General features: G+C 30.4%; 1 protein-coding gene across 1 annotated transcript; it reads right to left on the bottom strand.

Annotated features, from left to right (window-relative positions):
* Positions 1 to 234: 234 nt before the first annotated feature.
* Hydr1 (abhydrolase domain containing Hydr1) lies at positions 235 to 15,574 on the bottom strand. Its single transcript, XM_018502005.1, has 9 exons — positions 15,502 to 15,574; positions 15,210 to 15,357; positions 12,346 to 12,846; positions 2,748 to 2,917; positions 2,413 to 2,623; positions 1,937 to 2,049; positions 1,544 to 1,778; positions 774 to 939; positions 235 to 705 (listed from the first exon to the last, which is right to left on the bottom strand). Exons 3-9 carry the CDS (start codon positions 12,445 to 12,447, stop codon positions 536 to 538), a joined length of 1,167 nt encoding a protein of 388 aa, XP_018357507.1. The 5' UTR covers positions 12,448 to 12,846; positions 15,210 to 15,357; positions 15,502 to 15,574; the 3' UTR covers positions 235 to 535.
* Positions 15,575 to 16,949: the final 1,375 nt, after the last annotated feature.

Genomic DNA, 16,949 nt, shown 5'->3' with positions numbered 1-16,949 from the left:
AATTCAATATGTTTGTGGAGTTAGCTTTTTATTTTTATATATAATTTTTAATAAATAAGGATTATAAATTTTAATACATAAATTACATAAAATAAATGTTTTATATAATTTCATAAGTTAATGACAGGAAAAAATTTTGATTAATGATAGAGATTCTTATAAAAGTCAGTTTTTATTAACTATAAATAATTAACAAGAAAAATTTCAATGTATGTATTATCATAATGAGCAAAAATCTTTGCTTAATACATAAGTGTGGGACCTCTTTTTAATACCTCATGATCACAAACGTGACATTACAAAATTCGAAATTGCATTTTCTGGTCCGTAAAATGTAATTCCAAGTTTTGCGTTACAACGTAATATGAAAATAATAAAAAGCTAAAATAAATTTGATCACATTTGTTTGTAAAAATTGAACAGATAAACGATATCGCGGTACGTATTTCCTCTGACGTCAGATGATAGTAAATCGAGGCATGATAAGGTTTATGATACCGTTTATTCAATTCCGATTTATAGATAATGTCAAGCTTTAGACTAAGTTGCTGGTGAACATCGCAGTGAAAAATTGCGAGAAAAACTTTCCCATATATTGCTCCTCTTTGACTGGCCAAACGCCTTCCAGGAAACCGATATGTCCACCACGCGACGTTACCACCACGGCCACGTTTTTAGTTTGACTTATCTCTTTCAAAGGTATCGCTAAAATATTCAGATCGTTGAGTAAAATCGTATGAAAACGTTATCATAGTCGCGCTCTTGTTTCTCACCTTGCAACGGCTGAAACGGATCGTCTGCCGCGCTAAGGCACAAAGTCGGCACTTCGATTAGATGCAGTTTGTCGTGAAGCGTTGCATTACTATAATACTCTTCGACGTTTTTATATCCAAAGTGCCTTGCCGTAAAATTCGAATCAAATTCTCTTATTGTTTGGCTCTACCGGATGTAATAATTTATATAGTAATTATTATGAGTCAGATTCAGAATGCCAGACAGATGATACCAAATGTAAACAAAATGTATCTCTAAATTAAAAATCTTGATTGAATTCATAAAAAATTCATTATCTGGATATAAACTATGATATATCTATCTTTTTGTGAAATCATAACTAGCAATGCGAAAAGCAACAAAAAAGGAACAAAAGATAAAATATAAATTCCCAGTAAGAGCAAGAAACATTCTGAAACATTTGCGCAACATTGTAGCGAAGTTACTATAATGTTGAAATGTTTCTAAATGTTTCTTGCTTACTGGATTACTGCTTTTAAAATAAATTATATATATTCTGTTAAATTTTGACGTAAACTTAAAAATATTACTGTCATTTCAACCAATAGATTAATCAATAGATTAACAACTCTGTTTAATTTACTCTTTATTCTTTTCTAATTCTTAGAACTAGAAAAAGATAAAAAGTAAGTTAAACCAAAATTAAAGTTAATCTATATTGGTAGAAACGAGTTTACGTCAGAAAAGTTAAAAAATATTCAATATATTATCTGATCTTTCCATATAGTCATATTTGATAAAATCATACCTTAAGAACAGTATCCATATCTACGTTGAAAGGACCAACATCAGTATCTCTGTATCGCTGTATCGTGCGACATAAATTGCTGGCTAGATGCTTATTCAGCATTCGATTAAAATAATTTTCCTCGGTACTCTTCGTCGCTGCAAACACATTCCATGGCACCGAAATAATAAGGCACGCTCTCAATTTGGACCTTGCTGTTAAACCTTTCTGGGCTAAATAATTACCTAAGATCAACCTGCACACAGCAAAAAAGACATGCGATGGTTTACAAAAATGTTATTTATTAATGTACAACAAAATGCTCAAATATGTGTATTTTATCTTGTTAGGTATTGTACAGGTATACGATTTATTTATTAATTGAAGAATAAACTAGACAAATATATTCTTTACCCTCCCATGGAAATTCCGGTTGCTCCGAGAGGTACATGTGGATGAAGTTTCTTCACGTGTTCTATGACTTCACTTAAATCATCATAGTTAGCGGCACAATACGTTCGTGGAGTCTAAAAGTAACAAAAGAAGGGGAAAATTTCTATTACAGATTATAGAAAATTCTTTTTAATTAAATCTCTGCTATAATAAAAAATAAATATTAGGTGTTGAACTTAATTCCTGCCGCTCGCTTAATTTAAAACAATGTTCCATACCTCTAAAAAATCTAAAAAAAAATTTTTTTAATGTAATATGCTAAAAAGTGTGTCAAACTTTTTAGCATATTACATTACAAAAATTTGTTTTTAGATTTTTTAAAGGTGTGGAACATTGTTTTTTAAATTAAGCGAGCGGCAGGAATTAAGTTCAACACCTAATAAATAACAAAATAACTGCAAGAATTATCGTTACCCGTGTTCACAAATATATCCTACCTTGAGTTGCAATCCACCTAAGCCTCTATTATTGAAAATCACACATCGTATTCCATTTTTTCTCGCGGCTGACACCAGACATTTGATATATTCCGCTTGGCTACCGCCTGTAAGACCAGGTAAAATAACGACGATTGGCGAGGTGATCGAGCAGTCTTTCTCGGCCCAATCCAAGGCCACTTCACCACCATCGGACAAAGCAAGAATTTCTCTGCGTAACGTAAAAAGAGTACTGTACAATGGAATCTGATCGAACGCGCATTGTTTTCCAAATTTAAGTCTAGTGCTCGACGAAAAATTGTGTTGATTTATTCTTCGTATATTTTTCCACTAACCTGCGATATTCGAGGTATGGTAATATCCGGGATCTCAAAATGCTGGCCATAATGGTCTGCGCTCGCGATTCGAAACACCATAACGTCGGCCAGAATTTATTTTGCACAAGTGGAATGTTAGTTTCCAAAAATGAACGGAATGGTCCATTGGCACAAACCAGCAAGGGTGTCTGAAAGCATAATAGTTATTTTTGTTATTGGTTTTTCTATGTATTTTCTAATGTATACAAAAAATATATAATACATTTTATATATATATATATATATATATATATATATATAATGTATATAATAGAACATACATATAATATGTGATATATGTGTATTTTATGTGTATAGAATTTAACTTTTCATTTTTTTCTATTTATAGTACGGATACGTATATCTTTTAGTTTATACATAATATTTCATAATATCGGATATTCCCTTGTCCTCCAATGGATATTAATTAATAAATAATTTATAGATGCTGTATATATATTTTGCCATATAATTTACTGAACCATTGATGGAAAAGTAATAAATCGCGCATTGATTTAGATAATATATATTAATTCATGAATTAGGGGATGTGCATTTACCATTGTAATATAATTATATTACAATTAATTCTTATTTATGTACAGGTAATTTCGTTAATGTAAAGAATGTGATTAACGAGAAATTTCAATTGGTTATATAAATAAATTTGTATGGTATACATATACAATACACACACACACACACACACACACACACACACACACACACACACACACACACACACACACACACACACACACACACACATATATATATATAGTCCATGTTTATACAGGATTGCCACAAATTTTTCGTCCCAAAATTCCCTGACATTTCCCTAATTTCCAGACAAAATTTTCTGATTTTCCCTGACTTTCAACAATACATATTTTGAAATTTTTTTTGAATTTTCATCTTGATTTGAAAATCGTTAAATATTTTGTTAATAGAGCAATTTAACATAACAGTGTAAATTACTATTAATGTTGCTAATACTGCATTTAATTGTTAAGTTAGTAGTATATTTTGTCTTTTCCTTTTATGTATGAATACGATACTTTTCCTCTTCCTCTCTTTCTCTTTACTGCTGTACTTAGAATATGAGGAACATAAATCAATGAATACAGTTTTTTTTTATCAAAACTAAATCCTGTTTATTAAAACTTCAATGCACTATTATAAAGGTTATTTGAAAGAAAAGTCACAAAAATATGAAATTAACATTTATTTTATTCACTTGTTCATAAGTGACATAGAGAACTTTCTTAGATATAAACAAAAGAACAGACAACTTTAAAATTTCGATGTTCTTAGGCTATGTTCCGATATACACTACCAGTACTGAAAATCTATAGTGTACGTAACGTGCACTATAGAATTTCAGTACTTGCAGTGCATAACGGAACACAGCCTTAGTAAAAAAACAACCTAACTATATCTAAAAAACATAACGCTAACACGATCATTAAAACTAATTTATTATTTGTAGCTAATTTATCAAAAAATGTGTAGGTCATCCAAATTTATTTCGTCTTATGATCTAAATAACTGGATTTTTACTTTTAATCATGTGCTTCCACATTTTCCTTGTTACACACAAAATTACATGATTCTAAAATTTGAACAATTGATATTTGATTAACATAATTTAATAAGAACATTCTGGCAATTAATATTTGGTTAGCATGATTAATTTACTATCTGTGTATTTTATTTATTGCTATTCTCAGTCGGTTTTTCGTCCATTTGTTTTTAATTATTACAAGGAACAAAAATTGCCAATTTCTGATAAATATCAAGTCTCTATTAAAAAATATTCTATATATCTTATTGAAATCGTCTAAATTATAATTTTTACCTGTGTTACATTGCAAATCCCAAAAACTATTCTCGAACAACTCTTTCATAACATGTTGTACACGTCAACACATGATTACGTTATGATTTCTATACTCGTGACATCTAATTTATATGTATCTCTGTTTTCAACCTTACTAAAGTAACTTATATGTATCTCTGTTTCCAACCTTACTTATTAAAAACATTTTAAATCTCTATTAAGTTTACGTTAACTTTTTACATATAAACTAAAATTTCAAATTTTTAAAGAAAACTTAAATACTGCAAGTTAACATAAAAAATTGCACAAGGCTCTTAATGGAATGTTAATGATGCCAATGACGTTATTTCTTCATCAAGAGCACTTAGTTCATTAGTTTTCTCTGTCAATAGTTTTGCCTTCTTAGCCTTCAATTTTGAAATTTTTTGAAACAAGGATCTTTTTTGAGCAATCTTTGCATTTTCTTGTTCTTTCTCAGAGCGCTGCTTTTCCAATGCTTTACTATATACATATCCCTCGCATTTCGATAAGATAAAATTATCTTTTTATCTATTATAAGTTTAGTGAGACCACCAGCAGCCTTAAGGCCATCATAAACTTGTCTTTGAGATATTAGAGACCTAGGTAGATGATTTTCAACAATATATTTCTTGTTTATTGAAAATCCTCTTTCCACAAATGCTTGATCATAACTTAAAATAAGGATCTTTTTCATAAAGAAAAAAAATTCTGGAAATTATCTTGACCTTCAAACAAGTCTCTCCAGAAATGATCAATTCTTTAATTTTCCCGAACGAACTACTTGCATAAATCAATTACTTCTTTTTTATGGCAAAGAACGTTAAATTCTTTCTCAATTTTATCACAGGTCTGACTAGTAAACCAGTTTCTTGCGGAAAACAATTGTAGAGCATTAGAAATTCTATTCTTACAGATACTTAAATCACTAGAAATTAATATAGGATCACAAAAATTTATCGCTTTACAGATACTATATTGCAAAGGAGATTTTCTCAACAAATGTGTGCACGTGAGAGCACATGAGGACACGTAACTAAAATTCTGTGGCTGTGATGTACACATATTTTAAACTTCTTTACAGCCATTTTATTTTTCCAGAAAATTTTGCTAAATTCCCTGACTTTTCTATGACTTCCCTGATCATTTTCAAATTCCCTGACTTTTCCATGACTTCCCTGACCATTTTCAAATTCCCTGACTTTTCCATGACTTCCCTGACTTCCCTGACTTGTGGTAACCCTGATTATAATATACGATACATCATTTGTATTTTGCCTTTGCGCTACGTTTTATAATACAATCGAAATTTAAATATCCCTTTCAAATACCTATTACAAAACGTAACATAAAGGAATGAAAGTTTCAAAAGTATGTTAAGCAAACATTATAAAGCAAATGAAGTCAGAATATTTTTTTTAAGTGTTGATGTCTAGTAAATATGTTGTGTAAAAGTGCGCGATAAGAAAACGTTTACTTGCAAATTATAGTGACTCAACATTTTAGTATTTGCAACTTTAAACAACTTATTTAAATAATTTTCCTTTTTACTTTAATTTTTGTTATAATTTAAAAAATGTAAAAAAATTTCATGAAATTGTACATGTAATAACGCAGATAACACAAAAAGTTTAAAAAAATTCAATCGTATGTTATCAATTCTGAGTTCATTTCTTAGAATTTTTTTTTAAATTTTTTATAAAAAGAATTCTCTTCGTATCTAAAAACGAACTCAGAATTGATGACCGAATTCTGTTTGAATTCTTTTAGAACTTTTTGTGATATCTGGGATGTGTATGCATATGTATCCAGTATACTAAATCATAATGTTATCTGTTTATCTTGTTATCTTTAAATATCATTAAAAATAAATCTATAATAATTACTTACGGTTAAGTGAAAAATTAATTATACATTTGATTGTAATTATTTATGTTGAGACAAAGCATCCACGTTAAATTAACGATGAAACTTAAGAACTTATTATTCAATGTTATCGTTTTAGAACATATCCAGCTCTAGGTATTTAAAAAATTTTCTATGTAGGTATGCCTAAACGTATTTACGTGATATGAAATTTATTTTTGGAATTTCTAATTTTGTTACATCGCGAAATTAACATCAGTATAATCAATATTGAAGGAGAAAAAAAATTCTTTTAAAAGATTATTATTTAATAATTAGTGATTATATTCGTTTAATGACAGAGTTATCTGTAATTTCTTAAATTTCTGAAGGAGCTTTCGTAATAAGAATAATTAATTCTATATTGAATAATTGCATCTAATAAGTCGTAAACAATCGTTTTTTATTTTGTATTTTCATTATAATAATAGTTTTCCAATTTATTTATGTAAATGTGATATCATTTAAAGACGAATTTATTCGTTGGCATTACTCAATTATTACTAGACTGCGGAAGTTTATGCAAAATACTTAACTGAACGTTTTGCATAAAATGCATATTTTGCAATTTTGTAAATTTACAGATGGCAATCTCAATCTTTTTACTTCACTTTTTAATAACTCTTTAACGAACAACGATTGACTGCTAAAACTGTCCGATAATTAATATTCAGTTAAGTATTTTGCATAAAGTTCCGCAGTCTAATTATTACATCATTGATATAGCTGCATTATATAATAATATAATTAATAGTTAGCACTTTAATATAATTTACCATTCTTTCCTTCAATAAATTCTTTTACATTCAGCTACTTTACCTGCACATTGCATGTGCAGGACAAATGCCTAGAGTTTTAAGGTCAGATTAATAAATGACACATCTCTCGTGACTGATGTTGCTTATGGAGGGTCGTACGTCAGTTCGAACGTGTATCGCGGAAATCCTGTCTATGTATCGAACTCGTGCCATATTCTATATAAAATTGAGATAGTAGATGTGCAAATGATATCTATAATATCTAGTAACATGATATTTATCTACATAAATTACCTTCTTCATAATAAAAAATTACTTTGCATCGAGCTAAATAAATATGTATTATTAAAATGTCGCGAATTTGCGTTGATATTTTCACAATGATATAATTATATATTCTGATTAAAAATTATGTATAAAGTTTGCATAAAATAAAAAACATATACATAAAATGTCACATGTTTGACAGTGATGTTCGTGATTATCTATATAATTTCTTTTTTATTTTGATAAACACGGTAAATACGCAACTGATCTTCTTTTATCATAATTGCAAAACTATATTTCATATGCATATGTTTCAAGTAGATAGCATCATGTAAATAATATACAATAATTTATCATTATGTCAAACAATTACAGTGTTAAGTGATTTTCTGAAAGAGCAAATCGATATACAGTGCCTTCTTAAACAATTTTTCGAAAAGCACGAAGACGTTATAAAGACATTACAAGATATTTGCATAAAAAGAACGTGCGTCGCTGTTTCTAAATAATACAAAGTTGTGTACAAAATGTTTTAATTATTAGATATTTTAATAGATATTTAAGAGAATTCTAAAAATACTAGAAACTTATTCGAACTTATTCGAGTGTGTAATAGAATCCCGGTAAAAAATTCTTCATGCATGAATATGTATAAATATGTATAAACATATACCTACATAAATATTCATAAACACATATAATCATATATGAAATATGTCAATTCATGTTCATACATCCCTCTTTCTTTTATAAAATTATTTTTTAGTGTAATAGAAATAATAATAGTAATATGGAAACATAAAAAATAATTAAAGGCATAATTTTTGCATTGGTCATTTGAGAAAAAAACAAGTTTGAAAAAATATAAAAAAAATTGCTCATACACAATTATGCACAATTTTATATATAATCATAAATAAGTAATTTTTTTACATTTCTTCAAACTTGATTTTTTTTAATTATGTGAAAATTACCTTTTTAATTATTTTTAATGTTTTCACATTACTATTATTATTTTTATTACACTAAAAAATAATTTTATATAAGACAGAAGGATGTATGAATATGTATGGATATGTTTTTTATATAAAATTATGTATGTTTATAAATATTTATACATGTTAATGTATGTTTGTACAATTTATATAAGACAATATTTATACATATTCATGCATGACAATTGTTTTACCGAGAGATTGTGCTGCAAAAGTAATAAAATTAATTTAAATTGACATCAGATTACAAACATCCCGCGACTAAGTTGTAAGCGTGTTCATAGACAAGCAAATTATTTAATTTCGCGTAAAAGATTAAATTCACCATTCAGAGCAAATAAATGTTGACGCATATGAAAGATGCCGCAGCGCGAGGCACTATTTAGCTGCATTGCCCTGGCTCGTTATAGTCAATGAATGCGTCGAGTGCGTTCACGAACGATAAGTTGCCCCAATTTCTGAGTTCATTGCGCGCGGATGGATACGTCGGGTCTTGTTTCCGTATATAGTTATGTAAAATATTCATCCCGATAACCTCCCAAATCTCGACCTTATTCCCGTTTCATTCCAATTCTTATTTATGCCTTTAGGAAAAAAGTCTCGCATTATCATACATTTATCATACATATTTTGTTACACATAGTTTTTATATTCAAAATTGAACATTTCCAATCACATTATATCCGAGGCGTAAATGATTGCTGGGTAAAATATCGAAAACAATTTTCACTGATTAATCAATGTCATATAACTAGCATTATTTATCTTCGAAATATTCTATTTTTTCTGTTAAATATTTATGACTGATAACGCGCGCGTACGCACATATTTATAAAAATGAAACCTTTTTTAAGAAAAAATTATGAATGTCATAGAACAAAAATAATTGCCATAATTTAATTATAATTTATAATCATTTTCAGTGTTAGTTTTAATTCTTAGGATTGGAAAAAAAAGAATGAGGTAATCTATAATAATTTTATCTCTATCAGAATTATCTCTTTCTATTATTTATTTCTATTAATCAGGAATCGCGGTAACAAAAAGTACGCAATATCAACTTTAATTGTTTTATGTCCATTTTTATCAATGTAGATATTAGCTTTAATCTCGGTTTAACTTGTTTTTTTTATCTTTTTCTAAATCTAAGAATTAGAAAAAGATAAAGAGTAAGTTAGACCGAGATTAAAATTAATCTACATTGATAGAAATGGACGTAAAAGATTAAAGATAATCTGTATTAATGAAAATGAATCATAGAAGAAGATAATTTTAATGAAAACGCTACCAACATTCAAGAAGCTACGATTTCGTCGCATTTGTAGTATGTTCAAGTATAATTCAATAAATTTTAACTTCGACCACCTTTGATTTTAACTACGTGAAAGCATTGCACGCTCGCTAGACACGCTCCTGATAGTTCTAATAAAAATATACTGTATAAAATGGAAAAGCTCTTGAACCGCATAATTATTTTATCATGCAATCATACAAATACCAAACACTTTTCTTTCAGTGTATAAAACCCACTTTAGGCTTTATAACTTTTAGGTTCTATAACTCGGAATGAGAATTTATATCTGTGCTAAAGCTCACCTTAAGCGATCTACATATAATACGTGTCACATTTCAAAATAGAAAAGCGTTTTCATTTATTTACTCTATGCATTTTAATATACATATTTATTCACATTGTGTATTTTAATATACATATACACACTGTTAAATCTATAATGTCAAATTTAATCCAATGTAAATCGCTACTGCTCCTACTAAATATATCGTTATTTTATACTAAAACAATAATTAAATTTGATATCGTGCCAATTTAACTCACATTAGGTTAATTAAATTTGATACTTCAGATTTGACAATGCATATACTCGTATGTGAAAACACGTGTCGCTACATTGATCTCTATAAAGTGCTTGCACAATATTTAGATAACAAGGAAGCGATAGGCCATCGTACGCATGTGCACGTGATAACGCTGATGTGATTTTTAAATATTTTGCACAACTCATCGCAACTCCGATCTCGTTTAATGGAAAGAAGTTTTCATGAAAAATAAGCACGACAATAAATCTATTAGGTTGGAACAAAATTTATATTCTATATTCTGAAACAATTTATATTCTATATATTGAGACCTACATTTTTTATACATTTTGCCACTTTGTATTTGACCGTTTGACGATTCCGCTCATTTTATATTATTTGACTAAAAATTTTATTTTATTCACAATTTGTCAACGATCCCAATTTATTATTGTGACGTATTGTTATCGTAATGGAAGTGAGTCGATGCTGTTTGACTTTGTCAGCTTTTTTATAAATCTACTTTGTAATTATTACAAAAAATATGTATATAACTTATTATAGCTGGTGACACACGAAGTTATTCCATCCAGCCATGTAACTGACTTGAGAATCATGTTAGTGTTTCATCACTCTTCTGACGACAGTGAGCAGTAGGTATCCAATTTGGTGAAATTAATGCGACTTTCTTATCTTTTACTTATTCTTTTAACCGTTATGTTCAATTTTATCATGTGACGTATTATGTACTTATGCGAATATTTTGATTTTGATCTTCGTCTTTTTTTATGATTATTATATTTTTTGCTGAGGATGGCTCAAATTTAGAGCCAAAACGTTCATAATATTATATTTACTAATTTATACATAATCGACTTTGTTGATTTGCGCACCATTTTTTTCGCTGACTCCTATTACCCTTAATATCATTATTTATCGTTAAAAAATTTTTCACTTTCTAACGTGAAAAATTTTAAGTTGACAAAATTGTTTTTTTATTGTTCCTAAGATTTTTTGTTAGTGATTTTTTGTTATCCATATTAAATAAAAAGAGCATTTTGATTTTGATTGCTCCTTTAAAAATCATCGTGCAATTAAAGAAAAAGATTCTTAAAGTTGAAACTTTGCTCTATTGAATGGTGTAATTGCCAAATTTTATTTTAAAAATAGGCTGTACAAAAATAGATAAATTAGATGATACAATTAAAGTAACGCTATGAACTTTTGTTCTAATCCAATACATAAACTAATTTCTCAGAACATCTCACATCCTGAAATTATGCATTATCTAACATGGAAAGTGATACATTATTTAACGCTGAATGCGCAGTTTATGCATTGTCTAATGTTGAAAACGTTGAAAGTTTAGAGTTTGGTTCCTCGATCGAATTGGACCGTGATCAATCGATCGATCGATCTTTCACTATCTCTTTTTCTATTGATCGTTTTTCGCCACTCGGATTGTTTATTTTAAAATGAGATGAAAATCACAAAATGAGGTAAATTTACTAAAGGATCAATGAATATTAGGTCTTATATTAGATTTATTAGCGTTGCTTGCACTTTTTGTACTCAACATTTTCGCTTTCTTTCTCTTCACGCCCGAATATATATATTTATCTCATTTTAATTGCAACATTTTTTTGAGGATTTCAAGTAAATAGATCAATGATAAATATTCTAGTGAATCGACTCATTTTTGTAATGTTCATCTCTAACAGACTTAATACAAGACAGGTGTAACATTCCCGTATATAGAAGCGCAATAAGAGAGCGAATTTGAACCCAAATTCAATTAACTACAGGGCTGCGTTCGGATTCTCACCTGGGTGCTCCCCGGATGTCATATCGTCCTTGTTGTTTACCGAACGTTAAAGGATGACATGACACTCGAACGCAGCAGTTCCAGCATGCTATCGCTATTATGTGCAATATTACACTTGCTTTTTTTATATGTTCACTTTTTTTTTACTCACCTTAACAACCTCGCAAAGGTAATAGATACAGAATCCAATGCCTAGCAATGCGCCGTAGTAGAGTTTCGGGATGTCCGCTATGCTCTCGAAGAAACTCAGCATCGTAGCGTGTTATCGGGCGATACCGATACAGTCAACCGGCTCAGAATCGCCGAGACGGCGAGGCTCAGGTCGAGGCGATCGTGGACCTTGCTCGCTGACGATAGTCGGCGATTAACGAGCGACGTTCGCGAACGAGAACCGATGAATAAGGAGTCGACTGCCGCGCGCATGCCGCACGAATAATTGGAAGCGACTGACTAATCGGACGAACCATGGCCAATAGAGCGGTAGCGAATAGCCTACGAATAGCGCAACATATCCTAACATATTCGAAGGCTCTCGAGAAAGAGATTGCATGCGAGAGCGCGGGCTCGATCTAGCGCGCATGCGCGTTATTGTTGGTCTCGACGCGGCTCTAGCCTCTAGAGCTAATTCTCAAATGATTTTCACTGGTTTTCACTGGTTGTGGCTGAAAAAGATGTAAGCTTTTTTTATGCTATGTATTGTTTTATAATTAAAATATATGAATATAAGCAGACGCGATTATGTCGAATTTTTTTCACGCCTTAACTCATCGTCCCTTTAGTTCAAAAGTGACACAATTAAAAAAATGTGATTTTTGTTATTATCATGAATAAGTTAGATATAAGCATTAACTCGTTAGTAATCAAAAGTGAATAATTACCTTAGGTATATGTTTGTTTTTTATCAATGTAAATTAACTTTAATTTTGATTATACAATTATATATAATTATATATAAAATATGTACATTTATATAACATTTTTTCCCGGATTACTTTTTATCTTTCTCTGGAAATTACAAAAAGATAAAGTTAAAATTAATTGAGATTAAAGTTAATATACAGTACCCTCCATAAGTTTGGGAGCATTCTATATTTTAGAGGTTTGTAAATAATTATTTAATTGAAAAAAGACGGAATAAAAGTACATACATACGTACGTTATAGATAACGTTATAGATAACGTACGTATGTATGTACTTTTATTTCGTCTTTTTTCAATTAAAGATTTTAATAACATACTATTAAAATATGGAATTTTTATGAAAATGCGATTCATACGAAATCTGATTCTTCGGGGCCATTTTACAATTTTTATGGAGTCTGAAATCAACTTGCGAATCAAATAGTTTACCACTTTTAAAGATGGAGGTAGTCGGGTTAGAGCAGGGCGGGGGTTAATTAGGGATAAAAAATCAAGTAAACATAAGTATAGTGTGGAAAGGTACACATAAGTAAAAACAAAGGATGTTACTACAGGTTGTGAAATAGTCTATGAAATAGATTATAATAAAGAGCCAGTTGAATGTAAAGATTGATATATAGGTAGATATATGCGTAATTGTATAAATGTATATAAGTATATGTATATAAGTAAGGTATAAGAAACAGGATAGAATATTAAGGAATAAAGGGTAGAGGTAAGAATTAGTTAGTATGGATAAATTACGTAAGTTAAGTATGTTTTTCTTTTTAATTTTAATATTGGTATGTGTGGATGGATGAGTATGATATATAAATATAAGGAAATAAATTATAAACCAAGTCCTCTTGTTGGCAAATTTGTAAGCTGAAGTGAATAACTTCTATTCTATTCCCTAACAGCACAAGACGTCCTCAGGATTATCCTGAATATGTCCCAGGATATCCTGGACATTTTATGGACATGTATATCTCCACAGGACGTCCTGAGGACATTCTTAGGCATTATCTTCAGGACACCCTTAGGACGTCCTTTGAACATCTTCAGGACGTCGTGGGGATAGCCTCAGGAGATTCTTGGGACAGCTTCAGGACATTGTGGGGATAACCCCAGGATGTCCTTGGGATAGTCTTAGGATGTCCTTGTGGGACTTTCTTAAGACGTCCTTGACTTAAAAGTTAAGCGTATTGAAATTTAATGTATTTTTACATTTACGAATATTAATAATATTTTAATTAAGCCTAATACTATTAACACTTAACGTTTAATACGTTTATGTTTCTTACATGTCATTAACGTAAATTACTTTTCAGTTAGAGATCTCGTACTTTTCATTAACGTGTAAATTAATTTCTATAATAATATGTTCATTAATTTCAATACACACGTTCATCACATTTAAGACTACTGTAATTTAGTTTTTATTTACATCATTCATTACATTTAATTTCGTGCATGACCACATGCTTCCTTTACATGTTAATTAAAATTCATTGAGAAATTTCTAACAGTGTAGGCCTCGGTTCAAGACTCGGAGCACTCTGATATTTTTCTCGTGTTGTTGCTTATTTCTTACAGTAATTTGACCACGTTTACAATTGACCACCTATTTACAACGCTTGAACAGTGGAAAATACTTTCCAGGCATCAGTTTCTGTGAGTGGATGTGGTCATTTTATTTTACTTTTAATACATCCTGAAATAATCCTGAATATATTCTAAATTAATCCCCGATAATACCACAGTACATACGTCCAGCGGATGTATGTAGGACATAATGAGGCGCTCATGTCATAGTCCATAGGATGTCCTTGGACTACAATAGGACATCCTGTGGACGTCCCGTTTAGCCGGCAGGACGTCCACAGGATGTCCATAGGACGTCCCTGTGTTACTAGGGTGTGCTTTTCAATTCTGCCTCAGGCTAATTTACTTTTCAAGTAATAATAACGAGCAACCGTCAAGTAACCATAATGATAACAAGTAGTAACAGCAACTAGTTACTTTTTTAATTCGATAACAAATAACGAATTACTTTTAAAAAGTAACTGCCTATCTTATACGCCTTGCTTATACGCGTAAACAAGGGGTTTGCACGGAGATTCTTGAGGAAACCGCAAACGCATCGCGCGCCGCAGACACTATATCAGACACACGTGCACGAGGTATGCTCCGCCAACGCGCGATGGTGCGTGACAGTGCGCTGCTGCGGGTGTTATGCAACGACGATCAGAGCCGTACTTGCCTACAGACGTAATGGGAGCAAACTATAGAAAATGATAGTGATCGCTTCAGTTTAATGATTTAAAACGTACTGAATGATTTCATCAACATATATCGATGGTAGCAAAAAATGACGTGAAAGAATATTCAAGGTCGATATACTTACTCAATTTTGCGAAGCTAATAACGATCGAGACAGAGCAGGAAGAACATAAATATTTATAAACGTTACGTACATATTGTTAATATAAATTTTATGTAAGACATTTGTGCATTGGAGAACTCTAACTTATTTGTGCAAATAAAATTACATTATTACGCTTGATAATAAATATTTTGTTTTACGAATTATCAAACATGCCCGTTTTGTCGTATCTATTGAAATTTAAGGGAACTTTTTAAAGGAAACGTTGCAACGGTACCGATAAGGAGGGTAATTGCAGCACTGACGTGGCAACGCTCTAACTTTGCGCGTTGAAACCGAGACGAATGACGCACCTACGCACGCACGCACGCACGCACGTATGCACGCACGCATGCAACATTTGCGGTATCGTTATACACTGGTTCACTGGGGACGATCCCCGATTGCGCCCGTCTCGCGGTCGTGTGGGTCTTGCAGGGTCAAGACGATTCCGCGTACAATCGATATACGAGACGGAGGGGTAGTCTACCTATCGTACTCCCTGCTGTTTGCTCTCTATATCGTATGACATCGTTAAATTCGCCGTCTTTACGTAACACACCTGCTTATTATGTTGCTACCGTTGCCATGCAGTAATGTGAGCAACTGTTTTATGAAAATAAAGAAAACAATAAACATGTATACGAAGTATCAAAACTTTTCATTAAAGTTAGGTTACTTTAAATTGAAATTATTGGAATATGAGATTCTCATACTCATTCTCAAATTTTTGAAAAATATAAATTACCGAGATTTTAGAAATAAGATAAAATTTGACAAAAATATTATAAATAAATATTTTTTAATTAAACAATTTTTTTTAGTTAAAATGTAGCCGTCTTAATGTATTTGCCTGCAGATATTCCAAAGTTATTAATGTTATTATACACAATAATTTGATATTATTTTATTTAAGTATTTTACGTAACAGCATTATATAATCAAATAGAATATAAAAAATGAATGCAGTACCAATGGTTTCAGAAGTGCATATTAAATAAAAAATAATGTAAACTTTCCATTGATATTTATATGTAAGAGATTTAAATGGATCTATTTTTTTTTTCAACATTTTGTCATTTAAATTTGTTAACTTATTATTAGCAGCCATTAGCATAAAACGGTAAATATAGAAAAATAAGAATTTTACATGCAACTCCAATGTTTTATGTATTATGAAAATTAGATAGGCAAATACACCGATATAACGTTTAACTTTGTAACATAAGTAAAAGCTAAATGGCATAAATGGAGATAATTTTCTATATCTAATGTAAAATGAAAATTGTTCGAGGAACGATTATCTCCTATCAGTATCTTTAAATATACAACAATAAAAATTAATTGCATGGAACATACTTTACGCAGATTTAACAATGCAGTTTGTAAATTACATAACGGAAACATAAACATATGCAAACATCGCGTGT

This window comes from Trachymyrmex cornetzi, unplaced genomic scaffold (assembly GCF_001594075.2).
Source record: "Trachymyrmex cornetzi isolate Tcor2-1 unplaced genomic scaffold, Tcor1.1 scaffold1462, whole genome shotgun sequence".
NCBI lineage: Eukaryota > Metazoa > Arthropoda > Insecta > Hymenoptera > Formicidae > Trachymyrmex > Trachymyrmex cornetzi.
The sequence above is the reverse complement of the archived record's forward strand: the minus strand, read 5'-3'. Positions and strand labels throughout refer to the sequence as shown.